General features: G+C 49.6%; 2 protein-coding genes across 5 annotated transcripts in view; one reads left to right on the top strand and one right to left on the bottom strand.

Moving 5' to 3' along the window:
* The window catches only part of Cher (filamin A protein cher), a 108817-nt gene that overhangs the window by 51127 nt on the left and 30396 nt on the right, over positions 1-27294 (top strand). Inside the window, exons 10-20 of one of the 3 annotated variants that reach the window (XM_077684599.1) lie at positions 97-309; positions 793-913; positions 1288-1406; positions 4957-5062; positions 5713-5886; positions 7626-7762; positions 9031-9217; positions 10097-10267; positions 11283-11563; positions 13240-13429; positions 18009-18262. In XM_077684599.1, coding sequence (XP_077540725.1) covers positions 97-309; positions 793-913; positions 1288-1406; positions 4957-5062; positions 5713-5886; positions 7626-7762; positions 9031-9217; positions 10097-10267; positions 11283-11563; positions 13240-13429; positions 18009-18262 — 1953 coding nt within the window. Of the gene's footprint in view, positions 1-96; positions 358-792; positions 914-1287; positions 1407-4956; positions 5063-5712; positions 5887-7625; positions 7763-9030; positions 9218-10096; positions 10268-11282; positions 11564-13239; positions 13430-18008; positions 18263-27294 lie in introns of all 3 variants that reach the window. The other 2 variants (XM_077684598.1, XM_077684597.1) reach the window with 2 other exon arrangements.
* The window catches only part of LOC144152990 (uncharacterized), a 102598-nt gene that overhangs the window by 74311 nt on the left and 993 nt on the right, over positions 1-27294 (bottom strand). The window contains exon 2 of one of the 2 annotated variants that reach the window (XR_013319263.1): positions 7681-7815. The exons of the other annotated variant lie outside the window; for it this stretch is intronic. The gene's annotated coding sequence lies outside the window, so the exon portion shown is untranslated. Of the gene's footprint in view, positions 1-7680; positions 7816-27294 lie in introns of those variants that run through there. 2 annotated transcript variants of the gene reach the window in all.

The following is a 27294-nucleotide window of genomic DNA, read 5'->3' as shown; positions in this document are numbered from 1 at the left end:
ATCACAAGAGAAAGCTTGAGTGCCCTCGCAGCTTTCCAGTTCAGATTTCCCCGCAGCAGTACCGCAACCCCTACCTACCTCACCTGGCCGTTCCAGGTGGTGGCCAGCGGCCCGGGCCTGCAGCCGACGGGCGTGCTGCAGGGCCAGCCGACGCAGTTCACGGTGGACGCGCGCCAAGCCGGCGGCAAGGCCCCGCTCGAGGTGATCGTCGCCGACGCCCAGAGCAAGCCCGTGTCCGTGCAGGTCAAGGACAACGGCGACGACACCTATACGTGCACGTACAAGCCCGACTCCAACGACAAGCACACGGTGCAGGTCAACTACTCCTGCGTCGCCGTGCCCGGAAGCCCCTTCCGGGTACCGCTTCCACTCTGCCTCTCTCTCTCCTCCGCATCGTGGTTCTCCTCCGTGCGCCCTTTCTCACACCCTAATTTTTCCCCTTTTCGTTTCTCCACTAACCGGGTCCTTTCTGCCGCCGGCCGCTACAAACTCAAACAGCACGTGCAAGCCGGGGACGCCAATGCGGTACACACAGCTTGCTGCTGGCAGTAAGTGTAGTGCACTTGCTTACGCTCGAAATTTCTCATTGATGCCCGCTAAGTCGCGCTTACCCGACTTCTCTTTTCTGACTGCTGCACCGCAATCCTCTCCGACGCGACATGAGTTGTACCTTGTGTGAAGTGCCTGCTCGAAAATCTAATGTTTGACGTTTGCACGCGTGTGCTTACACTTACACAAGGGCTCGTGCACCATCGTGGCTAACTCGCCAATCGTTCCCGGCTCTTCGCTCAGGTCAATGTGGCCGACAACACGGACCCAGCCAAGGTGCGTGTCTATGGTCCCGGTGTAGAAAAGGGCGTGACGTCGCAGACACCGACCAAGTTTTTCATCGACTGCAAAGCCGCGGGAAAAGGTGACGGAAAAGGAATGCTGCATTCTCTATTTGCTAAAAACGCAAAGCTTTCTCTCACAATTTCAGCAGCGTTCAATGCATAAATCAATCAATCCATAAATCAATCAATCAATCAATCAATCTGCACTCCTCACAAATCAACAGAAAATAAAAACTTGAATGCTGTATCCCCGAGCGACCCGTTTACTAAGCTAGGACTATCTTTTTACCGCGAAAACCTCTCCTTCCACTGACAAAAGTTGGCCTCTCACGAAGCCAAGAGTGTAGTGCGGCGAAGTAAACTCACGCCACTCGAATTTCTGTCGCGAATGCGTTAACTTGCAGGGCATCGTGGTGATTACTTTAGCTCTTCTGTATCTGTGTCTGTTCCTCAGCCAAGCCCAAAGTGAAGATAACGGACGAGAAGGAGCGGCCCGTGCAGGCCAAGGTCACGGACAACAAGGACGACACCTTCACCTGCAACTACACCGCGCCTACCCCAGGGCCTCACTACGTGAGTACACCCCCGACTGCGAAGAACACTCACAGATGTACCGTACGAGTCCCCCGATGATGTGTGGTGATCAGCGCTGCGATGTGTCGTAGTTGCTATTGAACCCGTTTAGAAAATATTTGGGGAAATATAGTCTTATCTGCTTAAATTTCAGTGGCTCTTAGACTTGTTGAAGCAGTACAGAGGGATAATTATTTTTGTCGCATCGTTGCAGTCGGCATAACCTGTTTTTTTTTATTTAATCAATATTTTGTAGAGCGTTATTTGATTTTCATTTTGGGTACCAAGACACAGGTGGCTTCACTAATAGACGATAGGTTGAGCAGAGCGCTTCTTGTGGTACTTGGCAAACAGAACAGGAATGCTGCTAATACTTCCTCGAGCGCCAGAGGCAAGGTCTCTAAGCCAACAGCGGTAGCCTCAGGTGCACCAGCGGCGATGTTGGAGGACTTTTCTACTGGGAAGATACAAATGCAACACGTCGAGCAACAGCGCCATTCTCGCAACCTATCCGAAATACCAAGGAGCGGATCGTAGAGTCCGTCATCGAGTAACCACGTGATTGAGCTTTTTACAGTGCAATGAGATTGCTGGCTTTTAACGGGCGAACGTGACTCAAGCATTACTTTGCTCTTTCGGCGAGACCCGCGGGACAAAAAGGGAAGCCCCAGGAACCTGCAGTGAAAATTGTCACTGGCTCCGAACGCGGGTACGCGCTGTCCGGACGTGGCTGAAGGAAGAAGGGCGATGGCGGAAAAGGTGAAATACAACAAGCAGAAGCGCTGGCACGGCAAATAAAAATGGGGGAGAGATTCTGCAACGGCCCGACTTTGGGCGTAACGTCACGGTTTAACGCCGTCAAGCAGGGCCCGTTCAGTTATTAACGTGGAGGTCTGGGCGTGTTGGTACATAATCTAAGCAAAAGTCAGCAACGGCCAAGAATGTGTAAGCGTTTAGAAATTCGAAGGGAGCTATTCAAATTGGAGCAAAGTTCAGGATGTGACATTATGGGGCAAAGACTGGGGGCATCCAGGCCCATTACTGTTTCGAAAAGCGTCTGGGTAGTGAAGGGGGAAGGTTACCCCGCCACCCTTGTCCGGATCCGCCGCTCGTTAGTTTAAGTTAGGCCTAACTCTTCCGACGCCTTTCGTTACGTCAGGGGGAAACGAACGCTTACAGCTCATCAACCGTGGGCCGAGCTGTGCCAGCAACGCTTTCTAAGCGACCCTGCAGCATTCCGTGTAGCACTGGTTTCCTTGTATCTATTCGCGGGGTCTTTGCTCCAAATATAAGGCTCGGCTTGAGCATTCTCCAAGCACCACGGCGGCCGCAGCACAAACAAGCACCTTGGAAGGGGACCTGCGCGACGTCTTCTCTGTCAGGCTCATCAGCGCGCGGATCGCAAAGTGCAGAGGCTCGCAGAGAGCAGAGAGGGAGTCGTCTCGCGCTTCCGTCGTCGTCGCCGGTGTGGCCCGAAGGAAGTCCTCGCCCTGGCACGGGGCCACACGGCGGAGGGAGAGAGCGCCACTGCCGCACTCGGCGGACCGATAGCTGCCAAGGCCGGGGACCGCGCATCCTTCAGGAATCCCGAGGAGCGAGCGACATGCGTCCGGGTCCCCATTTATCTGGCCGGCGCAGAAGCAGCGGCCGAAGCCAGGCTCTTGAGGCGCGGGAGGCGATAAACAAGCGGCCATTAAGATGCTCGAGATTAGGATGGGCGCTCGGAAATAAACGCTTTTAAGCATCTTACTACCTCGGTGTACCATTGTTTCATATGGTACATTCTTTCCTCGACAAGCAAAACAGAAGGGGGAATACGCTGACAGTTGTGTCCCGGAAGCAGTCGTAGACAGTCAAGTGAAATAAATAAGTCACCATTTTTGGGTAAAGAAATATACAGGAACTTAAGTCGCCTAAGAGCGCAATAATGGTAGGAGGAGGGGGGGGGGGGGGGACCTCTCCTCAAGCAGTCTTTTGTGCCTAATAAGCTTTTAAGTGCGAATGCACTTCTTAAGCGACCCTGAACCTGCGTCCACCGGCGATGTCCGCATAGCATACCCACGTGGGGGATTGGCCAGGAATCTCCTCGTCTTCCTTGGCAACGGGGGGAGATGGGCGCGCGCTGCCTGGCCGCTGACATGGCACATACCCACGTGGGGGATTGGCCAGGAATCGGGCGTGAGAAGGGCTAATGCACCCGCTTAAAGGAGTACTGACACAAAATTTCAAAGCTGAGATCCGCTCTAGCAATCAAGTACAACGACAACACAAATAGGTGTCTGTGAATAAATGCATCTTTCTTTCTTTGTAGTTGTGTGTGTGTGTGATCTCTCTTTCGCGAAGATTACCGAACCGCGCAAATTCAACTCGTGCATTCGCACTTTCACATTCTTCCCCTCGGGGAAATGCGGGGAATTTTTTTTGTTCCTGCCCTAAGCAGCGCTAGTATTAAACCAAGAGCATAAAACATAGGTATATTAGTCCTTTTTTGGTAAGATGACACGTCATCACCCAGCTACAAAGGGGAAACCAATACCAATCATCATCGTAATCAGCAGCAGCAGCACATCGGTTCACCGGAACGTTAAGAATGGAAAGGAAATATGTGAAGGGTGCGATGCAGTTCCGCCGAAATTTTGTGCGTTTTTTTTTTGTGTGTGTGAAAATTTTTTACCAGTGCAACTATTCGAGTAAAATGCAAGCTACAAGTCAATATGTCACTCATGACAGATGGTGCAGTGTACCATACCTGCACCCACAACTCCTGTACGCACATTTTAAAACGTGCACTGATGCCATTCGCCTAAAAAAAAAAAAAAAGATGCGTCAAGATAATTTTACACTCGCACTCGAAGCGCTGCAGCCAGCCGTACGTCAGCCGTACTCCGTACACCAGTCAGCCAAGTGAGGTCCCAATGGGAATCAAGCCGGAGGAGAACGTGGCGCGAACGCAACTTGGATGATATTCAGCGGCTTTGTTAAATCACAAATGCGGTCGCATGCGTCGCCAGTTGAAACCAAAAGACTCGAGGCTGCCATAATTAACGGGCATCAACAATAATTATTGGCAGTTTAGTGCGAGATTGATGATTCCATTTTTTGACTGTACACATTCTTCTATGTATCTCCTGTTACAATTCCCTCTGGGGGAATGTAGTAATCTGAATAAATAAGTAAATGGTGGTAACATGCACTTAAGCAGCCATCATGACTGCGATCATGGCTGTGATAGCGGCTTTAATCATAATTCTGTTCTTTTACTTAACTTTATTCCGAGTTTTTTTTTCTTGAATTTCATTGCCTGCCCTTTTTTATTTAACTTTTGTTTTCTCTCTATTGTTGCTTTCCCGATCTCTCACATTCACTTCACTGCATTGTAATCACCCCCATCTGGCGTAGCAAGCACTGCCGCTAGCAGAGCTGACCTCTCCAGCCCACATTAAAGAGTTCTCTCTCTCTCTCTCTCTTTGACTGCAACAAACACCATTCTCTGGTACGGTTTCCACCTCGGTTAATTCAGATTCAAATTTTGGTAATGGTTTCCTTACAGGTGAGTGTTGCCGTGAACAACAAAGAAGTGCTCGGAAGTCCGTTCAAGGTTCCGGTCGCACCGCACGTGGATGCCGCCAAGATAAAGGTGGATGGCCTCGAACCCAGTACGTGGAACCAAACCTCCCTGTACTGTCCCAAAAGAGCTTGTGTTTCTTTAACGCGTTCCAGGCCTGTCGTACCGAATTGCATGCGCAGCTTCTGGACAGACATCCCGTTTCACCTGTCGGAGCGTAAGGATTTGGCTCCATATTAGCCACTGCGTAATGCTGAGTGCAGTATCGAATCATGGGAAGGGCTAGTGGCCGTCCACACCCCATCTACTTCGAACATCCTTTTACATACAAAAAAAAACAAGCAACAACCTTATTTAAGGCGAATTAGAACAAACATCGCGGTCATGAGGCGATTGCTCTTCATAATCAGAGTTCGTGATGAAGGTGCTCTACGCGCTGTAAACGTCACTCCTCGTGTTCGTAACAGGCAATATGTTGTAACAAGAACCATAACGAACAGATTTGATTGCATCTAGCTGGTTACCACTATCTTGATTCTTTATTTGGCGTCCACCTTGAATGCACGTGGCATCTACATACACTGAGTCGACATATTCAAAGTAAAGTAAATTTATAGAATTTAACAATTTCACAAACACTTCGGTACCATAAAGCAGGCTGGTACTGAAACAACGTCAGTAAAGATGCTTATGCTGCTATCCTTTGCCCCCCTCCTCCCCCCTTTTTTTTTCTTGCCTCAGCCGTGTTCCTAGAAGCTCCGGCACAGGTGATGATTGACGCGCGGGCTATCAGCCCCAACAGCGATGCGCGGGTCACCTGCACGCTGTCTACACCGTCGGGCAAGAAGATCCCCATCGCCGTCCAACCCAAAGGCGACGGGACCTACCGTACCGTCTACATACCGCACGAGGAAGGTAAGCACGTTCAATGTTCAGGTAACGACTCTGGCAGTTAGAACACGGGCCTGTGAATCTGAGCGAATTTTTCCGTCCTTTAAAGCCTTGACTTCGGGTATGTGGTGTTACTGTTAGAGCAGTCTTTGAGAATGATTAGGAGGTTTAATGCACCTGGACTATAAAGCGCACCGTAGTGGAAGACTACAAATGAATTTGGACCACCTGTTGGTATTTAACATGGCCGAAATCTCGATTACGGGCGTGTTCACTTACCGCCTCCATTTAAAAAGCATCCACCGCTGCCGGGATCGAATCCGCGTCCTTGGGTTCAACGGCGCTACGCCTTAGCCACTGAGCCGTAGTGGCGGGTCAGTCCTTATGAACTGAAGGAAAACCTCCGTCCTCGCTATAGGTACCAGCACGTTATACTAAAGAAAAAAAATGCTTCATATCCATGAACACTGGTTTCAATTTTCTTTTTAGTTGCGTGTGAATAAATCACTCAGCGATTTTCAGAGGACGTCGGTAGCTGCTAGGTTCTTTAGAGGCAAAAAAAAAATCACTGGCCATTTAACTTTGGGAATGTGGTTGTCCAGCGAGTCTGCGTTCGCTGGTGGGGGAGTGCGGGCGAGGTGCCTCTCCGGCGAGGGTGTCGGAATTGCGTGCCTGCGGTTAGGTCGCTATCGAACCACAGTCTGTCACGCACATTTCAGCTCGAGTGGAAATGACGACGGAGAAAGTCTTTGTGGCCTGGCGTATACGCCCTTGAACGCTCCCAAGTTGAGACGTTGACGCAGAAGGCGTTTTGAGGCATTCTCGGGCTCACGATGGGCACGCACTCGCGTCGCTGTAATCCGGCCCCGCTAGCGGCGCAAAGTTTTCTTTAAGGGTAGGCTTCACTGTGCAACATATAGTGTGGGAAAGCCAGCTTGCAGAAAGCGAGCTTACACCGATTTCTTTAAAGTCGGTTTCACTTTTAAATACGAATGCACTGCTGGGAAGACATTATTCTAGAAGTAGCATAAGCTGTCACATCAAACTAACAGGGCCCGAGCACCTTATCGGTGTAAGCTTGGTCTTTGCATACTGGATTTCGCACGTTGTGTTTTTCCGCGCGGAGGCCGTAAAACCCGCATCCTAGCCACAAAGAGCTTCGATGTAAAAACAGTTCAGGGCTGCTTATACAATTTCTTCGCCTAAAGCGATTCAAGGGGACGTTATGCTGTCCCAGGTGCCAGAGCCCGGCCAGTAGGACCTACTTGGGAGAATTCCTATGTTTCAGTTAGGCTAACTGAGGTATTCAGTGATGTGTGCGATCAACACGATACTGGTATTTGAAAATATTAATTTTGGTAATTCATAGCTTAGAACCGTTAAGTTTGTCATGCTCGACGAAATCGCTCCGAACAGCTATTTTGTCTCGTTCTCCTCGCCGAAGGCGTGGGGAGAAAGCCGTCTCTTTTATTTGTCATTTTAGACTGCTCAGGAGAGTTCCAGAGCAGCTTTATATTCTTCTCTCTTTTTTTTTTCTTAGAACAAATCTTATTGTGAGAGCAGTGCTTGACGCCCAGAAACTGCTCAGACTTGCTATGAACAAGCAAATAAAAGATACCATAGGTTAGACGGTAGCACGCGTGCCACGATTCGGTACCAGCAGGGAAATACTGCGACAAAAAAAAATTCGGAAGGAGTTGGAGACGAGTTAAGCAAGCAGCTGTGCTAATTCTATCCCCCCCACCCTGGGTGGCGCGTGACAGGTCCCCACGAGGTGGACATCACGTACGACGGCGTCCCCGTGCCCGGTGCCCCCTTCAAGACGATGGCCGTCAAGGGCTGCGACCCATCCCGGGTCAAGGCCTACGGGCCGGGCCTCGAGAAGGGCATCCTCGACGAGGTGAGGCCATGATGGCAGGCGCGCCATGCAGGGCTGTTGATGATGCGGAGTCTCTGCAATCGAGGAGAGTAGCGAACATTAAGTCACGTGATAGGAAAGGCTGCCATCCCACCCCTGCAAGAAAATGTGCTGGTTGAAACAACTATTAGACCATCCGTCTCGATATTTTTTGCGTGTGTGTGTCTGAAGCCATACCATATTAATAGGTAAAACGTAGTGAAAACGTAGTAGTATTTTCGTTCTTCCTCTTGTATGACGAACATGTTGCCGAAGGCGGATGCTCTCCGCTAGACCAATCCTCTTCAAGTAGCTTGTCGAAGCACCTCAACGAATGTAACTGAAACAGTACCACTGACTCAGATTAAATGGGCACTCTTTAAAGGAGCCATGGAGACAAAACACAAGTTTGCTTCATTCAAAAGATTGCTGCATTAGAATAACACTGACACCACTTTTAACGTAAACTTCGCTCAAATAAGCTGTATAATTAGGAAAAAAGGGAAAGGCCATGCGACCCACTCGCTCATTTCTCGAAACAGAACCTATGATGTCATACCAGCCAGCTCTACGATTGGCGGAGGCCGGCAAAAGCAAATGCAAATTAGGCAGAGCTGATAAACTTGCCGAACGGGCTATTTCCGCTTAAATTTAGGCCACATTCTTTTTAAAGCAGTAAGAATGGTGGGACCGCCAGTGGAAGTCACGAAAGCACACGTAAACATAGAAGTACCGATGCGTACTGCTGTTGATACTGCGTCAACTATGCTTGGTGTAGCTGCACAGGACTGCGGGGCTTTGGTGTAGTTTTAGACGACACTGGCCGATTGACGCAAGCAACGATGTCTTACGTGACCATATTTGTCGAGCGAGCACTATGTTTCACGGAACGATTATTTTTTCCTTGAACAAGAACAAGCCACGTTCAAATATTGTCAAAAACAAACCAGAGGCAGAAAACGGCTTGCCATGGTATGGTGGCGCCATCTACGTTCACTAACGGTAAACAAGGCTTTCCAATCTACTGCAGAGCGGTTGGTTCCTGTTATGTCATTGCATACCACGAAAACACGCGATTTAGAGGGAAAATCAAAATTTTAACGTAAATTGATTAATTTCGCAGCGAATAAAACATCGTTTGCATCCGTACAAGTGCTGGGAACACTATAAAACACGAAATCTTCCGAATAAAACAAACGTATTTTGTCTTCATGGCTCCTTTAAAGAAACTTCCAACAGCCGCACCACGCTGCTTTTTCCTTTCCTCCCAGCCGAATCGGTTTACGGTGGAGACTCGCGGTGCGGGACCTGGAGGTCTCGGCCTGGCCATCGAGGGCCCTACAGAGGCCAAGATGACGTGCAAGGACAACCGCGACGGCACCTGCACCGTCGAGTACGTACCTCTGGAGCAGGGCGACTACGACATCGCCGTGCGCTTCGCCGGAAAGGATATTCCCGGTTAGTGACGCCGTGCCTCGCAATTAGAAACCGAAGGCGTAAAATGGGTTTCGTCCTCATCTGTTCAGCTTTTTTTTGTTGTTGTATGGAATGAAACAAGCGTGAGGATTCATCTTACTAGAAATGGCGCGAAACCAACGAAACACAGAGAAAAAGGCACAAGACAAGGCGCTGAATTACAACTGTTAATCAGTTGTAAGTCGAATCTTTCTCCTGTGCGTTCTTCTTCTCTGTATTTCATAGGTTTGGTGCTGATTCTAGTAAGACGAATCCGTACCAGTTTACCAATTTTTGCATTCTTTTCCAAGCGGAAGAAGAGCGTGGGAACAAGCTCTAAGCATAAGCTTGTGTTGACTGAGGAACCTCTAAAGGGATCCATAAATGCCGTGGATTCTGATAAAAGCCAGTATGCACCAATGACTGCTTGAAAAAAGTTTTGAGGACATGTAGAGTGTGTTTTTATACCCAACTTCTTCAATGTCATCACGTAACTGGTAGTAACGTTTGTTCTGTAGTATATCGAATAATATACGTCTCATTCAACTCCCAAGCAATTTCGGCAGCTGTAACAACTGTCTGCAACGGAGAGAAATGTTCCCAGGACGTTTGGACATTATACATAGGTAGGATAGTGGTGGAACAAACGCGGCTGCACATTTTTGCTGCAATGTCCTACCAACAAGCCAGTACTATATCACTCTCTTAGATTGCACGCAGCTACGCCTCTTAGCGCAGATCTCCCTCTGTGGTAAACTTAGGCCATCTCACTACTGCGGGATCTTTGTGCATTCCACTGGTGCAATGCCTCGTGAAACTGAAGATTCTACCGCGACGTTCTCTATCGCCCGTTCAATGCAACGCCTTGCCTTCTGCTCGCAGGGAGCCCGTTCAAGGTGCCGGTGGACGCCCCCGTGGACCCGTCCAAGGTGGTCGCCTACGGTCCCGGCCTGGAGCCCCGCAACTGCCGCGCCAACGTCCCCCAGAAGTTCACCGTGGACGCACGAAAGGTCGGCAAGGCGCCCATGGCCGTCGAAGTTTCGTCGGAGAAGGGTACGTCGATACGCGCGGCTAACGATCGACTGGCAGGCGGCACGGTTACGGTCAGGGGCGAAATTTTGCGCTGGTGCCTAAGTAATGCAATTTAAGGGACGTAGAATGGTGTCGCTTTCCTGTAGACTTACATGGGCGAGTGTAGAGCACGAGCACGACGTACAATAATGAGAGCTGTCACAGTGAAGTAGCTGTGGTCACTCACTGCAGTTTCGACTAATATCCCCGACCAGCGCTGTGCTGCCTCAGCGTTGCCCCGAGCGGCCAACAAAAATATAGTACTAAAAAATGCACAAAGCTACAACCCAGATGCCTTTCATTCCGATCACTTTACCGCAACTTCTGCTAGCCGGCTATTGCTCTTCCTCTGCAGTGACACATTAAGTCTCCTGCAATGGTGATTGTACATCAGGCCAATTAATCGTGCAGGGCATCTCGCATAAAGATATGCTGCTGCTGTGATTTATTTGTTTCTCGTTAAAGTTTGAAAACCAGCGGGAATCATTGTGTTTCTTGTGCTGATTGTGCAGATTTCGCTGTAAGCTACCGGGAACAATTTCAAAGCCGTCACTGTGTGGGTTGCGATGTGCGGTATGCAGATATGCAGATTGTGCTGTAATTTACCACGAATAATTTCAGAGCTATGTTCGTGAAATCACCGCACGCGTTCACGCGAGCAGCACGCCGCAAGACTGCGAGGCGACCTTGCACGTACGCCGTGGTTTGTATGTCGCCTGCACAAGCTTGAACGCTGCGGCCGACCGCCTCGACCACCTTATTCTTTTCCCTGGCGACGTGTAAGCCCCGCTATACAACCGGAGGGTTGGGTATATATAAACGAGGGCCAATCGGACGGAGTTGATGTCGGCAGGGAAGTGTGAATGAAAGTTTGGGTGGGCCTCTCGGGGCTTAAAGTTTTTCTTGGCTTCGAGTCGTCTCAATACAGATATAGGGTGTTTTTTCCGGCTGGCCGCGTCAACAGACAGTCAAGTTCCACCGTGGTCCCCGCTTACAGGTCCGGTGCCCCAGAAGCCCACGGTGAAGGACAACAAGGACGGCACGTACGACGTGAACTACGTGCCTCCGCCGGAGAAGAGCGACTGCAACGTGCGCGTCACGTACGACGGCAAGGACATCCCCAACAGCCCGTACAAGATGAAGGTGCGCCCCACCTGCGAGCCACAGAACGTCAAGATCGAAGGCCTCGGCGGCAAACCCGTGCCGGCCAGCGTGCCCCAGGAGTTCACCATCGACGCCCGAGAGGCCGGCGTGGCCCAGCCGGAAGTCACCATCAAGGTACGGGCACCACTCCCAATCTGCTCCCAAACCGCTGCCTAGGTTTAACGAACCTACGCCCTTGTTTTACAAATGCCATAACAAGTGGACGAGATCAGAACTGAGCAGTCTTTATCCCAGACGGAAAGAACTTACGCCGGTCATCGGGTTAAATGAATAGTAGAGCTGAACACGCGGAGCACTGAGACGGCGTACCTGGCAAAGTAAGTGGTGCTGCCCCGCTGGCACCGATCGCACGCACTTGAAAACAAAGCACGGGCTTGTTCGGAATGCATGAACGAAGGTGGAATATCCCCAACCTGCCAGCAAGATAGCCATGCCACACGCTGACATGCCTCTGCAATGTTGATATTAGTCGGAAAATAAGTCAGCTCAGTAACCTCAGATTTGCTGATGACGTTGCCTTGCTAAGTAACTCGGGGGACGAATTGCAAAGCATGCTTTCCGCACTGGGCGAACAGAGTAGAACCGTGGGACTGAAAATTAATATGCAGAAAACTAAAGTAATGATCAATAACCTCGGGACAGCACAGCGGTTTGACATAGGTGGCGAGGCAGTGGAAGTGGTAAGCGAATATATCTACTTAGGCCAAGTTGTGACCCCAGATCCAAACCATGAGGCAGAGATAATTAGAAGGATCAGAATGGGGTGGGGTGCATATGGCAGACATTCTCAGATAATGAATAGCAGCCTACCATTGTCGCTGAAGAAGAAAGTGTATGACAGCTGCATCTTACCGGTACTCACCTACGGGGCAGAAACTTGGAGGCTCACTAAGAGGGTTCAACTTAAATTGAGAACAACTCAGCGGGCAATGGAGCGGAAAATGATAGGTGTAACATTAAGGGACAGGAAGAGAGCGGAGTGGGTCAGGGAGCAAACTGGTGTTAAAGACATATTAGTAGAAATTAAGAAGAAGAAATGGACGTGGGCAGGACATGTAATGCGAAGGCAAGATAACCGCTGGTCATTAAGGGTAACAGAGTGGATCCCTAGAGAAGGCAAGCGTTGCAGGGGGCGGCAGAAAGTAAGATGGGCAGATGAGATAAAGAAGTTTGCGGGGATAAATTGGTCACAGTTGGCACAGGACCGAGGCAATTGGAGAATAATGGGAGAGGCCTTTGCCCTGCAGTGGGCGTAGATAGGCTGGTGATGATGATGATGAAGTCAGCTGCTGGAGTGCCGGGTGCTTCTTGGTGGTAGTAACTATACACAACCTTACAACCTTAGATGCACCGTACTTAATAGCTTCCAAGCCAGTGTCATATTTTCCACGAGAGAGAGAGAGAGAGAGAGAGAGAGAGAGAGAGAGAGAGAGAGAGAGAGAGAGAGAGAGAGAGAGAGAGAGAGAGAGAGAGAGAGAGAGGGGGGGGGGGGGGAGGGGGAGGGGGAGGGGGGGGAGAACCAACTTATTGGGAGAAGCGTGATCCTAGGCCTCAGCCAAGGACCCTTCGGCTCTAGTGGCGTCCACGAAGCAAAAATTCTTAAATCTTACTAGCGTGATAACATGCGTATACGGCCAAACACTCTCTCCCGAATTCTGGAGTTGCTGGCGTGAAGACAAGTACGCTTGTACGTGTCCTTGTAAGGATGCCGGGAAAGTTGTCGCTGTCTGTTGCATACGGAGAGCCATGGTGAACGGTCCCCATGTCCCTGGTTCTCCACATGGATGCAGGGCCCGGACAACGTTCCGCGCAAAGCACGCGTCGTGGACAACGACGATGGCACGTTCCGCGGCCAGTACGTGCTCTCGGACGTGGGCAAGCACCAAGTCTCCGTCAAGTACGGCGGCAAGGAAGTCCCTGGGTCCCCGGTCAACGTGGACAGCGTGCCAACCGGGCACGCCGACAAGTGCAAGATCAGCGGTGCGTGCACGCGCCAGAGTGAATGTGCGAATGAATGAATGAATGACAGTTTTTTTAATTTTAGACCTTTGGGGGTCCCCGATAGGTTGCCTGTCGTGGCCCCTATTCGGCAGCGTTGTCCTGTGTGCCCTGGGTCGGGTCCGAGTCGTGGTCCTGAGGGTCTACTTCGCGATCGGGTGTCAGATGCTGTTTGATGAATGCGATGGCTGGCTTGGCCCTCTTGCGATGAAAGCTCGTTTCCGATTTCCTCTCATGGGTGCCGCTGGTCCATCACCCCTTGGCATTCCAAGCACTGTGGTGGTGGTCTTCGGTAAAGGGCCATCCGTGCTGGGGTTAGGATGGTATCCGTCTGCGCCTGTCTCTATAGGACCTGTCCTTCATTCGTATGGCGTGTGTGTGTGTGGGCGAAGGGGGGGGGGTGTTTAGGGTAAGCTAAGGGTTGTGTTCTCGGTCCTTTGATGTGATGGGTTTTGGCAGGATCGCATCTCTCTGAGGCTGGATGCGGTTGCAGGAAGCATGCTCTTGTTACGGAGCACACTGCAAGAAGTCTTAGGCCAGCTTAAATAGGCATCCTGTAATCATCAAAACGTACGATAACATAAGAACTTTCGAAAGCGTTGGCTGAAGTGGCATAAGATTGGTTGTAAGTCACTGGGAGATCAGTGGTGCGGCATATATACTCCCAACGGTGTAATGGTGTGTTGCTATTGTTGTTAAACGAGGTGGCGACGATAACAGTAGTGATAGGGAGCAAAATTTGCCGTGTCTCGGCTTCGCGCCAATCGAATCATGGCTGTGGCTGTGACTATAGTGAGTCCGTTGCCTAAAGATGAGTGTGGAAGCGAATAATGTTAACCAACGCTGGCAGTTGTTGGATAGGGTAAAGTTACGAGCCAACTGTTCGCAGTTGTCGTTCCCTGCGTGCTGCTCATCCCCGTGTACTCCTGTTATGTTTTAAGCGCATCGAACTGCAGTCAGATCTCTCCGACGTACGTGCTGAACATTACACAAGCACTACCGCTCTTGGTCATTGAGCCACTTTGTGAAGACATAATGCTTTTAAACTTGCCAAAATAATCCATTCCTTGCTGAATTCAGAACTTAACAACCGTTCGAGATTGATCCGTATTGTCTTGTGCAGAGTTCAACAAAACGTTTATCAATCGGTCAAATTTTTTTTTCTCCTCGACAATTATATTAACGCTTTCTCTCTCTTTTTTTGCTGTGAAAATATCCCAGGTACGGAGTGCTGCCTGGTCCGGAAGTAAACACCATCCGAGATACCTTAAAGGCTAAACTAGATAGCTGCAACCATGGTAGGAAGGCTCTTTGGGACACGAACCAGAGAAGGATCTGGCCACCCTGGTGCAGTACTTCGCCCAACCACCTTCCCCCCTCCTAAACTGACCAACCCTAATCTCGACCCTCAGTCCCCAGCAGCTGTAGAGCACCTGACCACGGCGGTGGTCAGGCCAGCGATACAGCAGAGGGTGCTAAGAATCTATGGGGCCGGACAGGCCACCTCTGGATTAGCTTGAACCGGGCAACGTTCAACGCACGAACTCTAGCAAGTGAAGCTTAGCTCTACTATTAGAGGAGCTCTCGGACATCAAATTAGATATTATTCGGCTAAGTGAGGTTACAAAAACAGGAGGCTTCATAGAACTCACTAGCGGGCGTATTCTGTGCTATCGGGGACCTCACAAGAAGAAAGAGCATGGGGTGGAATTTTTGATGCACGGAGAGATGGAAGGGAACGCGTAAGAATTCTTCAGTGTTGGCGAAAGGGTTGGAGTCGTTGTGGTCGAGGTAAACAAGCGATACAGGCTAAAAATAGTACAAGCCTATGCACCAACAGCTAGCTACGAGGATGAGGCCGCAGACAGTTTCCACGAAGTCGTCGAATCAGCAATGAATAAGAGAACAGCACAGTTCACAATTGTAATGGGAGATTTTAACGCGAAAGTAGGTGCAAACAGAATAGGAGAAGAAGTAGTGGGAAATCTTGGAATAGGCACCTGCAACAGTGCAGGAGATGCACTGGTTGGATTTGCAGAGAAGAATAACCTGAAGCTAAAGAACGCATTCTTCCGCAAACGCACGAGTAGGAAATGGACATGGAAAGGTCCTGACGAAATGACAAAAAAAACTAAATTGACTTCATTTTTATGGACAACCCAGGTATTGTGCAGGACGTGAAGGTACTAAGCAAGATTCGGTGCAGTGATGATAAGATGGTTTGGCGCAAAGTAAGGCAAAATCGCAAAAAGGAAAGAAGGAAACTCACAAAAGGTAAGAAATCCAGCATCAAGGCAGTCAGAAAGGACGCAGGAGTTTAAAATAACCCATCAGAACAAATTCGCGCTTTTAGACGGTAAGAACTAGGACAGTGTTGGCACCCTAAGTGCCAACCAAACAGCAATCACAGATTCAGCAGCGGCCATTGGAGAAGCAGCATGTAGGGAAAAAAAACTGGAAAAATAACTCAGCAAACCGAGGAGCTTATTGCGAAACATGAAATTGTTGAGTAAGGTGGATTAAATTGGATTAGCGGAGCTGTCAAAATTGATAAACCGAAGTAAAACAAATGACATTCGTGCGTACAATGTGGCGGTCATCGAGGAAACGTTGGAAAAAGGAGGAAGCTTAGAGGCAACAAGGAGGAAGCTGGCTATTACCTAGAGATGAACAGAGTACCATCACGCACAATATGGACTAGATGATAAAACTCGCGGAACGCTACTGCACCAGGCTATACGCCAGCGACGTGGGACCAGGGGAAACCACCGAGTCTGCAAGCTTAGCTCGCAATGTTCCGCCAACAACTAAAGAAGTAGAAAAGGCGTTTAAGGGCATGGAAAGAGGAAAAGCTGCGGGCGACGACGGCATAACCATGGAACTTTTGAAGGAAGGTGGCTATATATAATACCAGAAAAGCTGCTAAACTATTTACGGAATGTTTAAGGACTTTAAAGGTGCCCACTGCTTGGGAAACGCCAACGTAGTTTTAATTCACAAGAAGGAAAATAAGAACTACAGACCAATCAGCCTACTGTCGGTAGTATACAAGGTTTTTACCAAGATAATAGTTAACCGCGTAACCTCTAGGCCTAGACTTTCAACAACGCAGGGAAATGGCGGGGTGTAGAAAAGGATACTCTACAATGGATCACATCCATGTCATCAACCAAGTAATAGAAAAATGCGCGGCGTATAATAAACCGCTTTACATGACATTTATAGACTATGAAAAAGCGTTTGATTCAGCTCACACCACCGCAGTGATGGACGCCTTAAAGGACTAAGGAATAGAGGAGACCTACCTACGACTCCTCGACGACATACATGAGGAATAAGCAAAGCGAAAAATCTCCGATCCGAAAGGGGGTGTGACAAGGAGACACCATATCGCGAAAATTATTCACAGCATGTCTGGAGAGTGTATTCAGGAGGCTTGACTGGGAAAAAGGTTTGCGTATAAACGGTGGATACTTGAGCCATTCGAGGTTTGCAGATGACACAGGGCCGTGTTGTGAGTCCCTCCTCCACTCCATTTGCTCCCTCCACTCGGCTGAGGGGAGGATTCCGCAATGCTTATGCATGGGCGAATCTCCTTCAAGGGTCTCCTCCACTGGAGGCTCGAGTGGAGCAAGGACTCCGAATATCAGGGACAGTCTTGCTCAGTGAATCTCCGGAACAACTCCAAAAAATGATTGAATAACTGCAATCACAGAGTTTCGCCATGGGGCTGAAGATAAATATGAATAAATCTGAAGTAAATCTCAATCTGAATCTGAACACGCTGAAAGCGTCTTTTTTCAGCAGAGGTAACGAAACACTGCAACAAGTAGAAGATAACTATCTTGGCCAGATGGTAAGTGCTGACCCCAACCACGAGAAAGAAATCCGGCGCAGAATAGGAATGGGTTGGAGTGCATCGGGAAGGCACTCGCAGCTGCTTAAAATTAAGCTGCCTATATCCATTCAAATAAAGGTACTCACTAATGCATCTTGCCGGTGATGACATACGGAGCGGAAACTCGGCGCCTTACCGAACAACTAGAAAGCAAACTTAGGTCCGCCCAACGTGCCATGGAGCGAATAATGATAGGAGCAACGCTTATAGACAGAGAACGAGCAACCTCGGTTAGGTAGCAAACTCGGATAGAGGATATCGTAGTCCAGGTTAAGGAAAAGAAATGCACTTGGGCTGGCCATGTGGTACGACGAACTGACAACAGGTGGACCACAGGAGAAACAGAACTGGGGTATAATGAGGGGAAGGCCATTAACTCGATGGAGAAACGAAATAGGAAAATTCGGAGGCAAGGAATGGACTCGGGCAGCGCGGGACAGAAGCGGGTGGAGGTCAATGGGGGAGGCCTTCGTCCTGCAGTGGACCTAAATAGGCTGTTGTTGATTACGATGATTTCTTGGTATTTACCATCCTCTCGGCATGAAAGGGACCACCAAGAAACTCGCACATATGTCCCGCGACGTTTGTTGTAGCGGTAGTCATAGAGGAGCCGCGGGTGCAGAGTGGCGGTGACGTCACCATGTATGCGGGGTGGGTGCGCAGAGGAGACGAAGCAGGACAAGGTGACCATCAACGAGGAGTACTGCCTGACGGTGAACGCCAAGCAGGCCGGCCAGGGCGCGGTCACGTGCACGCTGACCAACGCGGCAGGCCAGGAGCCCGACGTGGACGTGCAGGTGGAGGACAACGGCGACGGCACCTACACCATCTTCTACCGCGTCAAGGAGCAGGGCGAGCACCAGGTCAACATCAAGTTCGGAGGACAGCCCGTGCCCGGAGGAAGCTACAAGATCACCGTGAGTGCAACAACGCCACGCATGCGCCTCTTATTTTCGCTCTCCTCGCAGCCGGCGGGAACAGGAGGGGACGCTTCGCTTCCTGGGACGGCTAGATAATGTCCCAGGCAACAAGCGTACGTTAAGCTGGCGGCATCTGGTGGCAAAGGAAGAAACTGCGTGGATGCCGCCAAAACATGGCGTGGCCACGGCGTGGCCGCTATCATCTCGTTCGCCGCCGCAACTGCGAAACTTCATTCCGAGCTAGCATTCATTGTCCCGTCGCAATGGGCGTTTCGCCTCCTTGGTGTGTTTTCGCTTGGTGGCCGAGAGGCGTCATTAAATCATAGGTAAGAGGAAACCACCTGTTTAAAGAGACAGTGTGAATATTTCTAAAAACCTCCAGTTCGTACCTTCACCTGTTAGTTTTTGGTTTCCGTTGGGCAGTGATGTTGCGTGCATGCAATAATTTCCTCCTTTTTGAGGAATTGTCACCTCCGATTAAAACCAAAGTGGAATCCTGGTTAGTTGGCATGGAATCTTTATGTCAAGCGGCTGTGGTACTTTCGTAAAAGAGGGGCGAGTGTTTCCTCTTTTTTGTTGTTCACCTCATAGATTTAAGGAGTTGAACTGATTTGTCTCCTGGCCCCAACAATGGTTAAAATTTTCTATCTAAATAATACTCTATCCAAATAGCACCGCTTATGAACTACACTTGCAGCTCGAATTCCAGGCATATGTCTCGTCTCACGATCCTTTTAAGGTAGCGTAATCGACTTCGTTTCAAATCGCGTATGACCAGAAATCATTTTAAAAATCTCCTAAATAAACGCTGCGAGTGGTACAGGTATGTTTAAGGTATTGGCGTAAATAAGCGGAAAATGTTCATGACGATAAGAGGAAAACTAAAAGCCTGGCATGGAACATCACTGTCATTACATGCGCAGTACAATCCTCAGGAACTCGAACTATTTTTCGAGGGTGATTCGCTCCGGCCGTGTGGGTAGGGCCGTGGTGGAAATCAGCTAGTGAGATTGCGAGTCTTTTGTGAATGGGGATTCCCAAAAAAACGCTGTTATTGTTTGGTAATATGGTCTCCATTTCAGAACGCCCGTCCATCCCGTATGAACCATGTAGGGGTCATATCGTTTTCCGAGCTAGGAGACTAGCAAGGCCAACAGGACCAACAAGCACGCTAACCCAGCGTTTCCGCCTTGCACGGCCGTTAAAATCAGAACAATTTAGACTTACTTCCGTCAGCCACCAAAAAATTAAGAGAACCGCGGATCCGTGGTTTTCGCGTTTCATGGCGAGTGATGTAAGCCTGAAGTCAAATATTGTGAAATGTGCGACCCGGCTCTCAGCAGGTTTCGCTTTAAGCGCATAGGTGCGCGGAAACTGGCACCACCTTTTCCGCGAGCAGAGACAGAGTCCCGAGCCGGTCCTTTATAATCGCTACACCGTAAAGCACAGGGCGCTCAAGTGAGCCGCATATTACTGTAAAGCTGTACGAAGAAGATTCAGCTGCGCATCAGCAAGGCATTACCAATCGTAAGGGTTTACGTGTAAAGGCATTACACTCAACATTGCGCGTATGGGCTTCGATGCTTCGACTTACAGAATACGTCAAAAGTCCGTGAACCAAATAGACGGCCTGTGCACGTGTAAAGCCTTTTCTCACAGGTGTCAGTGTCCTGTTTTATTCGAGTATATGTTAGCTGTAATTGGACAGCGAGATCATTACTGGAAACGCAAGCGTGGATCTACTTTCAACGGCGGAGGCACCACTGGGCTACTTATTAAATGCATTGTTGTCTCCTTCTTATCTTTTCTCACGTCTGATCCTCACCTGCAAGCCCTTATTTCTACTTACACTAGACTGCACTAGTGCATCCAGTGCAGCGTTCATATGCACTGGCCTCACCATACCTAGCATCTACACACTCTCGGCGTAGCCGGTGTAGGCTATAAAATCACCCTAACATGTGGAGAAACACCATGATCCCGTTTCTTACCGTGCCTCTAACTTCAAAAGTATTCAAAATTCCCGTTGAAGCGCCATTGTTCATCACACCGAAATTGTTTGATTCTGGGGTTTAACCCGCCGAAGATACAGCTGCGCTTTCAGGCGCACCGTAGTGGATGGCTCCGGATTAGTTTTGACCCCCTGGGGATATTTAACGTGCGCCGAAACCTCGACATACGGGCTTTTCGATTTTGCCTCTCTGAGAAGCAGCAACCGCGGCCGTGATCGAGTCCGCGTCCTTGGCCTCAGCAACACAGTGCCATAACCACACAGCAAAATACGTCAGTCAGGCTCTATACCAAGGCACCGCGCGGTGCTTTGCGGCAGTACGTGTATGCATGCACGGCCACGTTGTTCATAAGTGAGTGTATACGCACTCGGACAGTCAGCTGCACCGAAGCGAAAATGCGGGTAAAAACGGACGAAAGCAGTCTCACATTGCGACCCAATGCAGATTTATATTCTCTGGTGCGCAGCAAATTCTGTTAATGCACAGAAACCGTTTTAACAGCGAAGCTGGTCAGCAAATCGTAATTTTTCGTGTCCGCGGTTAGAAATACCAAGAAATTGCCGAGCGCGCACGTGAGTGCGTGCCTCGCGGCGACCGCCCAGCGTCCTCTGCGCACGTTTGTCAAGCAAACATACCCACATGTGGAGAAAAAAGATTGCGGCGACAAGCCAAGCATACCCACTTGGGAAGATTGGCAAGATTGGCCAAAAAAAAAAAAAAAACTCCAACGTTCGTAGTAATCGTGGCAACACTTGCCCGGAGCGAGAAAGACACGTCATAGCGTACGCCCCTCCAAGCGGATGCCCAATGATTCTCACTTTCAAAAAAAATGAAACAAGCTCGCACTTATAGCAACAATGATGGTCGTTGCGGCAGCGGAGCGGCAAACTGGATGCAGTCGTGGACTTCCACCTTCGTGATGGTCGTGAAGGTTGTGCGCAGCTTTGTTACCTTTCAAGTCGTACGCGTTGGTGTGAGCTTCCTTCATTTTTGTAATACATGCTTCGGGGGGCGAAGATTCCGCGAATGCGGGCCGGAAACCATGTTCAAGCCGCGATTTTTGCCACATCGCGACCGACGAGCTTCGGTCTGACCTAGACACAAGCCATGCTGAAACGATAGTCAGAGCTTGCTTACTTAAAATAACAAAAACAAAAGGAAAGGAGAGCCTTTTGCATCCATCTGAGCGTTAAGAATACGCAATGCACGCATTAAACGTGCTAGCTGTGGAAGGAAGGGTGTTCTTTACCGAAGTGGAGCCTCATGTTCTTCTTCGCTCCTAATACCATCAGGGAGCGGTGTTTATCCTCCTCCACACTAGCGTGGCGAACTGAGAAGCGAGCCTACAGAAGCGCACACCCGCATCGAGGTTCTTTTATAGTGCATGCATTGGAAATACCTACGGTACGGCGTGTGCGAAGAAACTGTCTATCGTGAAAGGTTTCGCGAGATTAGAGGAATTCTTACATCCTGCTGGATCCTCACTGATCCGACGCTTCTGCCGGGCCTTAGCCGAAACAAGAAGTTTTCACTCTTCAAAGAATAAATGACTGATAAGAAATATCATCAATTCAGCTTGCACTAGTGGTGCAACGCTGGAAAAACAACAGAGCTGGTGGTCGACCTAGCGTCTTCCGATTTTGCTTAGTTTTGCTAGGTTTTGCTAGGCTAAGCTGAGAGTTGAGCGTTCAGGCCAAATTAACGCGGATACTACAAGGCCGTTCTGGTCGGTCCCCCAGCTGGCAGTGGATACCGGCGGGGACGATGCTAGGTCTATCCCCAGCTCCGCTGTTGCTCCCCATTCTTGCACGACTAGTGCAGGCTGCCACAATTTCTTTTAGGGGCGAAGCTCCTAGAGCCATCCGTCCCTTGTGTCTCGTGGTACGTGACCGCCGCATGCTTTCGGAGATGTAGCAAAGTGGGCCGCGTTGCACGCGCAAGAACCGGCTGCAACCGGCAGCGCAAACTCGGCACCGGGAGCGCGAGCTTGTCTGTGTTCGCCAACGGAGGCGCGAGCGCACGTGCACTGCGAGGGGGAGATCACGCAAGAGATCACGCCACGAACGCAGCCAGTCGTTCTCGGAGATAGAACGAGACGCAAGGACCTTTGCTCGTTTCCTCTCGTCTTGTTCGGGCACAAGTTCGCCCTAAATAGAAGTTCTTTCTTTACCGTTGTGTCTCATCCTGCGTGACAAATTGTGGTGGAGGTGCGGGGTAGTCCTCGATGGTGCGGGGTCTTTCACCAGGTCTGGGCCTGGGAGCATTGACTCCGAAAATAAAAGTTGATTTGTACAATGTACGCACACAGTCTTGCGTCTTTCTTAATGATGTAATGGGCGAACTTTCACGGGAGAGTTACGGTTACCGATGATCTCCCCCTCTCGAGCTTCGCCCTACTTATCATCATTCATTCCGTGGATATGGCGTGATTTTTTTTTACCTTTTAGCAGCCCAAGAAAGGCTTTTATCACATTAAAAATGATCTTCTTCTTTCTTCTTTAATACCTGGTGAAAAAATAGGAGAGGTTGACGCTTTATAGAAGCGCCGGCTACTCCTTCTCGCGTAAGTTACTGTTCGTAATAGACATTGCAAGAGTCTCAAACTCACTGGCCAGTTCGGCGAAGGCAGGCTCTTGCGGGAGAGTTCTTGCAATGTTCATGGAGTCAATGCACACAATATACTGCAAACACAAATTTGTCCCTGGTGTCCCTTAATAGGAGTCAGCAACTATGGTAGACACTTGATGGTGGTTAGGGGAACGTCACACAAAACAGGAGATCACAAAGCACACAGAAGATTACAAACAAATCACACACTAAAGAAGTCACAATGTGCAGTACAGAATGGAGGAAGGAAAAACGGCACAACGAGAAACGCAATAAAACGTAGTCATGGTTGGCGACTCTAAGCGCAATAATACCAAAGGTAGAGGAACATTTCCTACTAATAAAGTCCTAATAAAGCAGTCTCTAGAAAGAGTTTAAGAGCAGAAAAAGAACGCCGTCGCTGACTGGGTGTTGTCCATGGTCCGAGAACTTTGGCGAGGTTAAACGGCCTATTGTCTAAGGACACGAGCACACTTTTAAAGTTCCTCCTGGCATCTTCATGTCGTGGACATTCTAAGATTACATGATGAATCGTTTCATCAGGATGACCGCATAAACATCTTGCACTTTGAACTTTGCCGATTTTGTGGAGAAAGTGCTTTGTGTAAGCAGTGCCAATACGCAAGCGGTGTATAAGCGTCTCTAAGCATCTGGATGTAGGTGTTGGAATTTGGAATCGCAGTAAGGGATCAACCTTAAAGAGCAGGCTACTTTGGGACCGTTCGCCAAACCATGTAGCATGGCAAAGGCTGTCACTAGCTCTCGTTAAAATATGTCGCAAGTCCGAAATGTAGAGGGGCAATTTGTCGGAGGTTGGAAATTGGTGCGCTTGGCGAGCTGCCACATCTGCCGCTGCATTGCCGGGAATATTGCAGTGGCCAGAAATCCATTGAAACACAATATGGTGCACCTCAGAGGCTCTAGTTAATGCTTTCAAAGTTTCATACACCAATGAATCGTTGAAAGCATTGATAGTGTGTTTCGTAGATGCTAATGCTGCTTGAGAGTCAGAAAGAATCAACCAATTTTGTGGAACTGCCACACTGCTGATGAACCGCAAGGCCAACAGAACAGCGTAAAGTTCTGCCGTAGTTGAGGAAGTGTAATGGGACAGCCTAATTTTGTGTTTACATTAAATTAAATTAAATTAATTTAAATTAAAAATGATATAGTAACGTGCGCCCCTTCTTTTCTCACTCATACAGGCGCGAAAACCGGCTTCACTGTTATAATACTCTATCTGCGGTGGTGCACCCTTTACAGGCGGAGCAAGGTTTTTTGTTTTGTTTTTTTCTAATGCCACCGGATCAAGCAAGCTCAAGCTTAAACGACTCCGTTGATGAAAGCAATGCGAAGGAAAGGTAAACTCCGAGTCAAAGCCGGAACCGACGCCCCCTTTTGCCCGTTCAAAACATCAATGGGCTCGTCATTGGCTTCCTGTCTGATTCTCGTGGTCTGTTTTTGTATGTATAGATAATTAAGGATCTTAAGAGTTACGAAGTGCGTTATAGCCCAGGACTGCACACTAGTGAAAATGCGAACCCGGCATTTGCGCGACCAATTAGTGCGGGACTGTCACAGCGACCGCGGTTTTCGGTGCTGCACTGATGCACGTGCTGAGCACGCGCAGTCATGCCGGAACATCTACCGTCACAGTCATCGTTACGTGGTTTCGTTAAGCTAAGTAACTTTATTGCCACCTTTTCCAAGGCCTTACGTTTTCTCTACGGGGTATATTTTTTGCACAGCAGCGCGTTTCTGTTTCGGGGATCCATCCGTCGTGGTTCCTCCCCACATTCCGCGTAACTCCTTCACCCCGCGGGGCGAACTCTCCCAAAGCTGGCATCCAACTCCAAGGTCACTGGAGCTCTAAAAGCAGAAATACAAGGCCGCTGAAGGGGGCGCAGACGCACTCGTCAGCGCCAGATTCCTCGGCAGTATGCCGCTCTAGTAATTTGGAACGCACAAAGCGCCGGGGCACTCTAAGCTGCTCCAAGTGCAATGAAGTTTGTTTGTTTCTCTCTGAACAACCCCGGGGTTGAGGAGGGGGAGACGTGCCAGCACCTTTCGTCGCTGAACACAACTGGCAACGAGTTGCTCCTTAGTCAGATCAAGTGCATCCGCTTTTCTCTGAAGGCAAGGAGCCGTGTAACTCTTGGAAGCACGTTCCAAGCTGCTCATCTTCGACGTGTCAGAGTTTTTACAAACGCAGACAGAACGACTCTCTTCCGTTTCGCGTAAGTGCAAGGCAAAGATCGTCGCAGTCTAAACAAAAGGCGTGCGGTCCTTTCAAACAGACTCCCAGCGTGTAAGACCCCCCAGCTCGGAGGGGGCTATGCCCAGTCCTTCTAAACACGTCTGCCGACTCGGAACCGGCGGTTTATCACTCAAGCTTGCCTTCCAAACCGATCGTTGCCCCGATTACCGCGACTGCCTAAGCAGCCCGTCTATAAACTGCTCGAGCCGATACCGGCCTCCCCACCTCCGGGCGTCTATTCTGACGGGCGCTGCTCAATCGGGCGTGATGACTTCGTCGCGTCAGCCGTATCGAAGCAGCGCCCTGTTTCCTCCCCACCCTGCGGCGCTCAGTCTTTGAAGACCTGCCAACGCTGCTGTACGGCTCTGTTTCCTTCGCCGACGAGGCGGCGGCCGTGCTTTTGACGTAGCACTGGCTGCATTGTCCTGGAGCTGAAAGCGTGCCAACATCAACGCCAGGCCTGCACCTCGATACACGCGTCAGTTTCGAGAATACGACCACCCCTAAACTGATCCCTTCCTCCCGAGGCACGGCGAGAGTAAGCCGCTCTTCGCGACTGTAGGGTCTCGCGCCGTCGTTGCGCCAGCATCGACGCTATAAACGACTGCCACGCGGAAAAGCGCACGGATGGTGTAGACCGTGGCAAAATTCTGGGTTGGGTCCGTTTCAGAAATGTTCATTTGGCATACGTTTCAATCCAGAACTAGTTGCACATGCGCAGTTCCTTATAAATGACATGCGCAGAAACCAACGCACAGCCACGGTGATTTCTTTCTTTTTTTTTTTTTACGCAACGTCATTTCGCATGTGTGGTTTCTGATCAAATAATCCACCAAAACCAACGCCGCCTCTTGGTTATGTTGCTTGACGTTGCCGTGCATTCGCGGCTTCAAACCACTGACATGCGGTAAAATTAACGCCCCGTATTGCCTGTGATACGTGACGTAGTTACACACGCGCGGTTTCTGACAAATGACATCCACCTGAATCAATGTCCAGCCTTGCTTATGCTGCGTCACCTAGTTGCGCATGCGCGGCTTTAGACCAATGATATGCACCGAAATTGACGCTTTGTTTTGATTGTGTTATGTGACGCAGTTGCACATGCGCCGTTTCTGACCAGTGAAATCTACCAAAGCCAATGTCTGCCTTGCTTATGCTGCGTGACGTAGTGGCGCATGCGCAGAAATTGATTTCCCGCCTTGCTTGCGTTCCGTGACATCCGGGTCACCCGTTTTCATCCAGTCAGGGCTCGCATGGCAAGGACACTTTGAAACAGTTGTTGTTGTTGCAACTTTTAGTGGATAGGATGGCTTTAGGTCACGGAAGTGGTAAGAAGTGGTAGGGGTGGGGGGTACGGGACTGGTCGCCTTGAGCTACTCCTCAAGACTGAAACGGACATTAAATGGACAAAACCGTGAATATCACCCTAAAGGGGCAGTATCGCTCACTGCATCAGCCAGGGAATACAAAAAGTGAGACAACGGAGTCTTTCCCCGTTGCACCGACCTATTTCCCGAGCAATTTAGGTGGAATCACACAATCAAACAAACATTTAGTGCACGCTATAAATCGAGCTGAAACTGGTTCATTTTATTTGTTTTGTTGCCTTCAGAGGCTCGAGTAACCTTCGCCAACGCTTCACCTCTGGTTATGCTCCCCTTTTAGGGGCGAAGCCCCTTAGGGGCTGGGGCTGTTGGCGTCTCCTGTCGTCGTTCGTCGTCGTAATTGTCGTCGCAATCGTCGTTTCATGTAGTCACGGTACTAAAACCCCGGGAAACTCGTTTACGCCTCGCGCTAGAACGTCACGCGTACTAAAAAAATACCGGGACACTCGTTTACGCCTCGCGCTGGAGCGCTTCGTGCTTCAAAGACACGAGACTCTTACAGCAAAGCTGTATACCTCTACCCCCGAACGGTTTCATCTCCGTCGGCAAAAACTCCACGGCGCCAAGAATACACTTATACTCTGCATGCTTCGCCCCTCTTCAGGTTTCACGTTAGGGGAGATGGCCCGGGATTTTTTGGGTAGAATCATCTGTTTCGCACCGGTTGCGTTGTGTTACCTAAACAGAAAACTTTGGGAGCCCATCATTTCCATGATTAGTTTGCCTTTGAGTGTTATGTTTGGCATTGAGGAAAATTACAGTCCC

Source organism: Haemaphysalis longicornis, unplaced genomic scaffold (genome assembly GCF_048455015.1).
Source record: "Haemaphysalis longicornis isolate Haplotype H1 unplaced genomic scaffold, Haemaphysalis longicornis Haplotype H1 scaffold_9, whole genome shotgun sequence".
Taxonomy (NCBI): domain Eukaryota; kingdom Metazoa; phylum Arthropoda; class Arachnida; order Ixodida; family Ixodidae; genus Haemaphysalis; species Haemaphysalis longicornis.
Note: the sequence above shows the minus strand (reverse complement) of the source record. Positions and strands in the feature narration are given on the sequence as shown.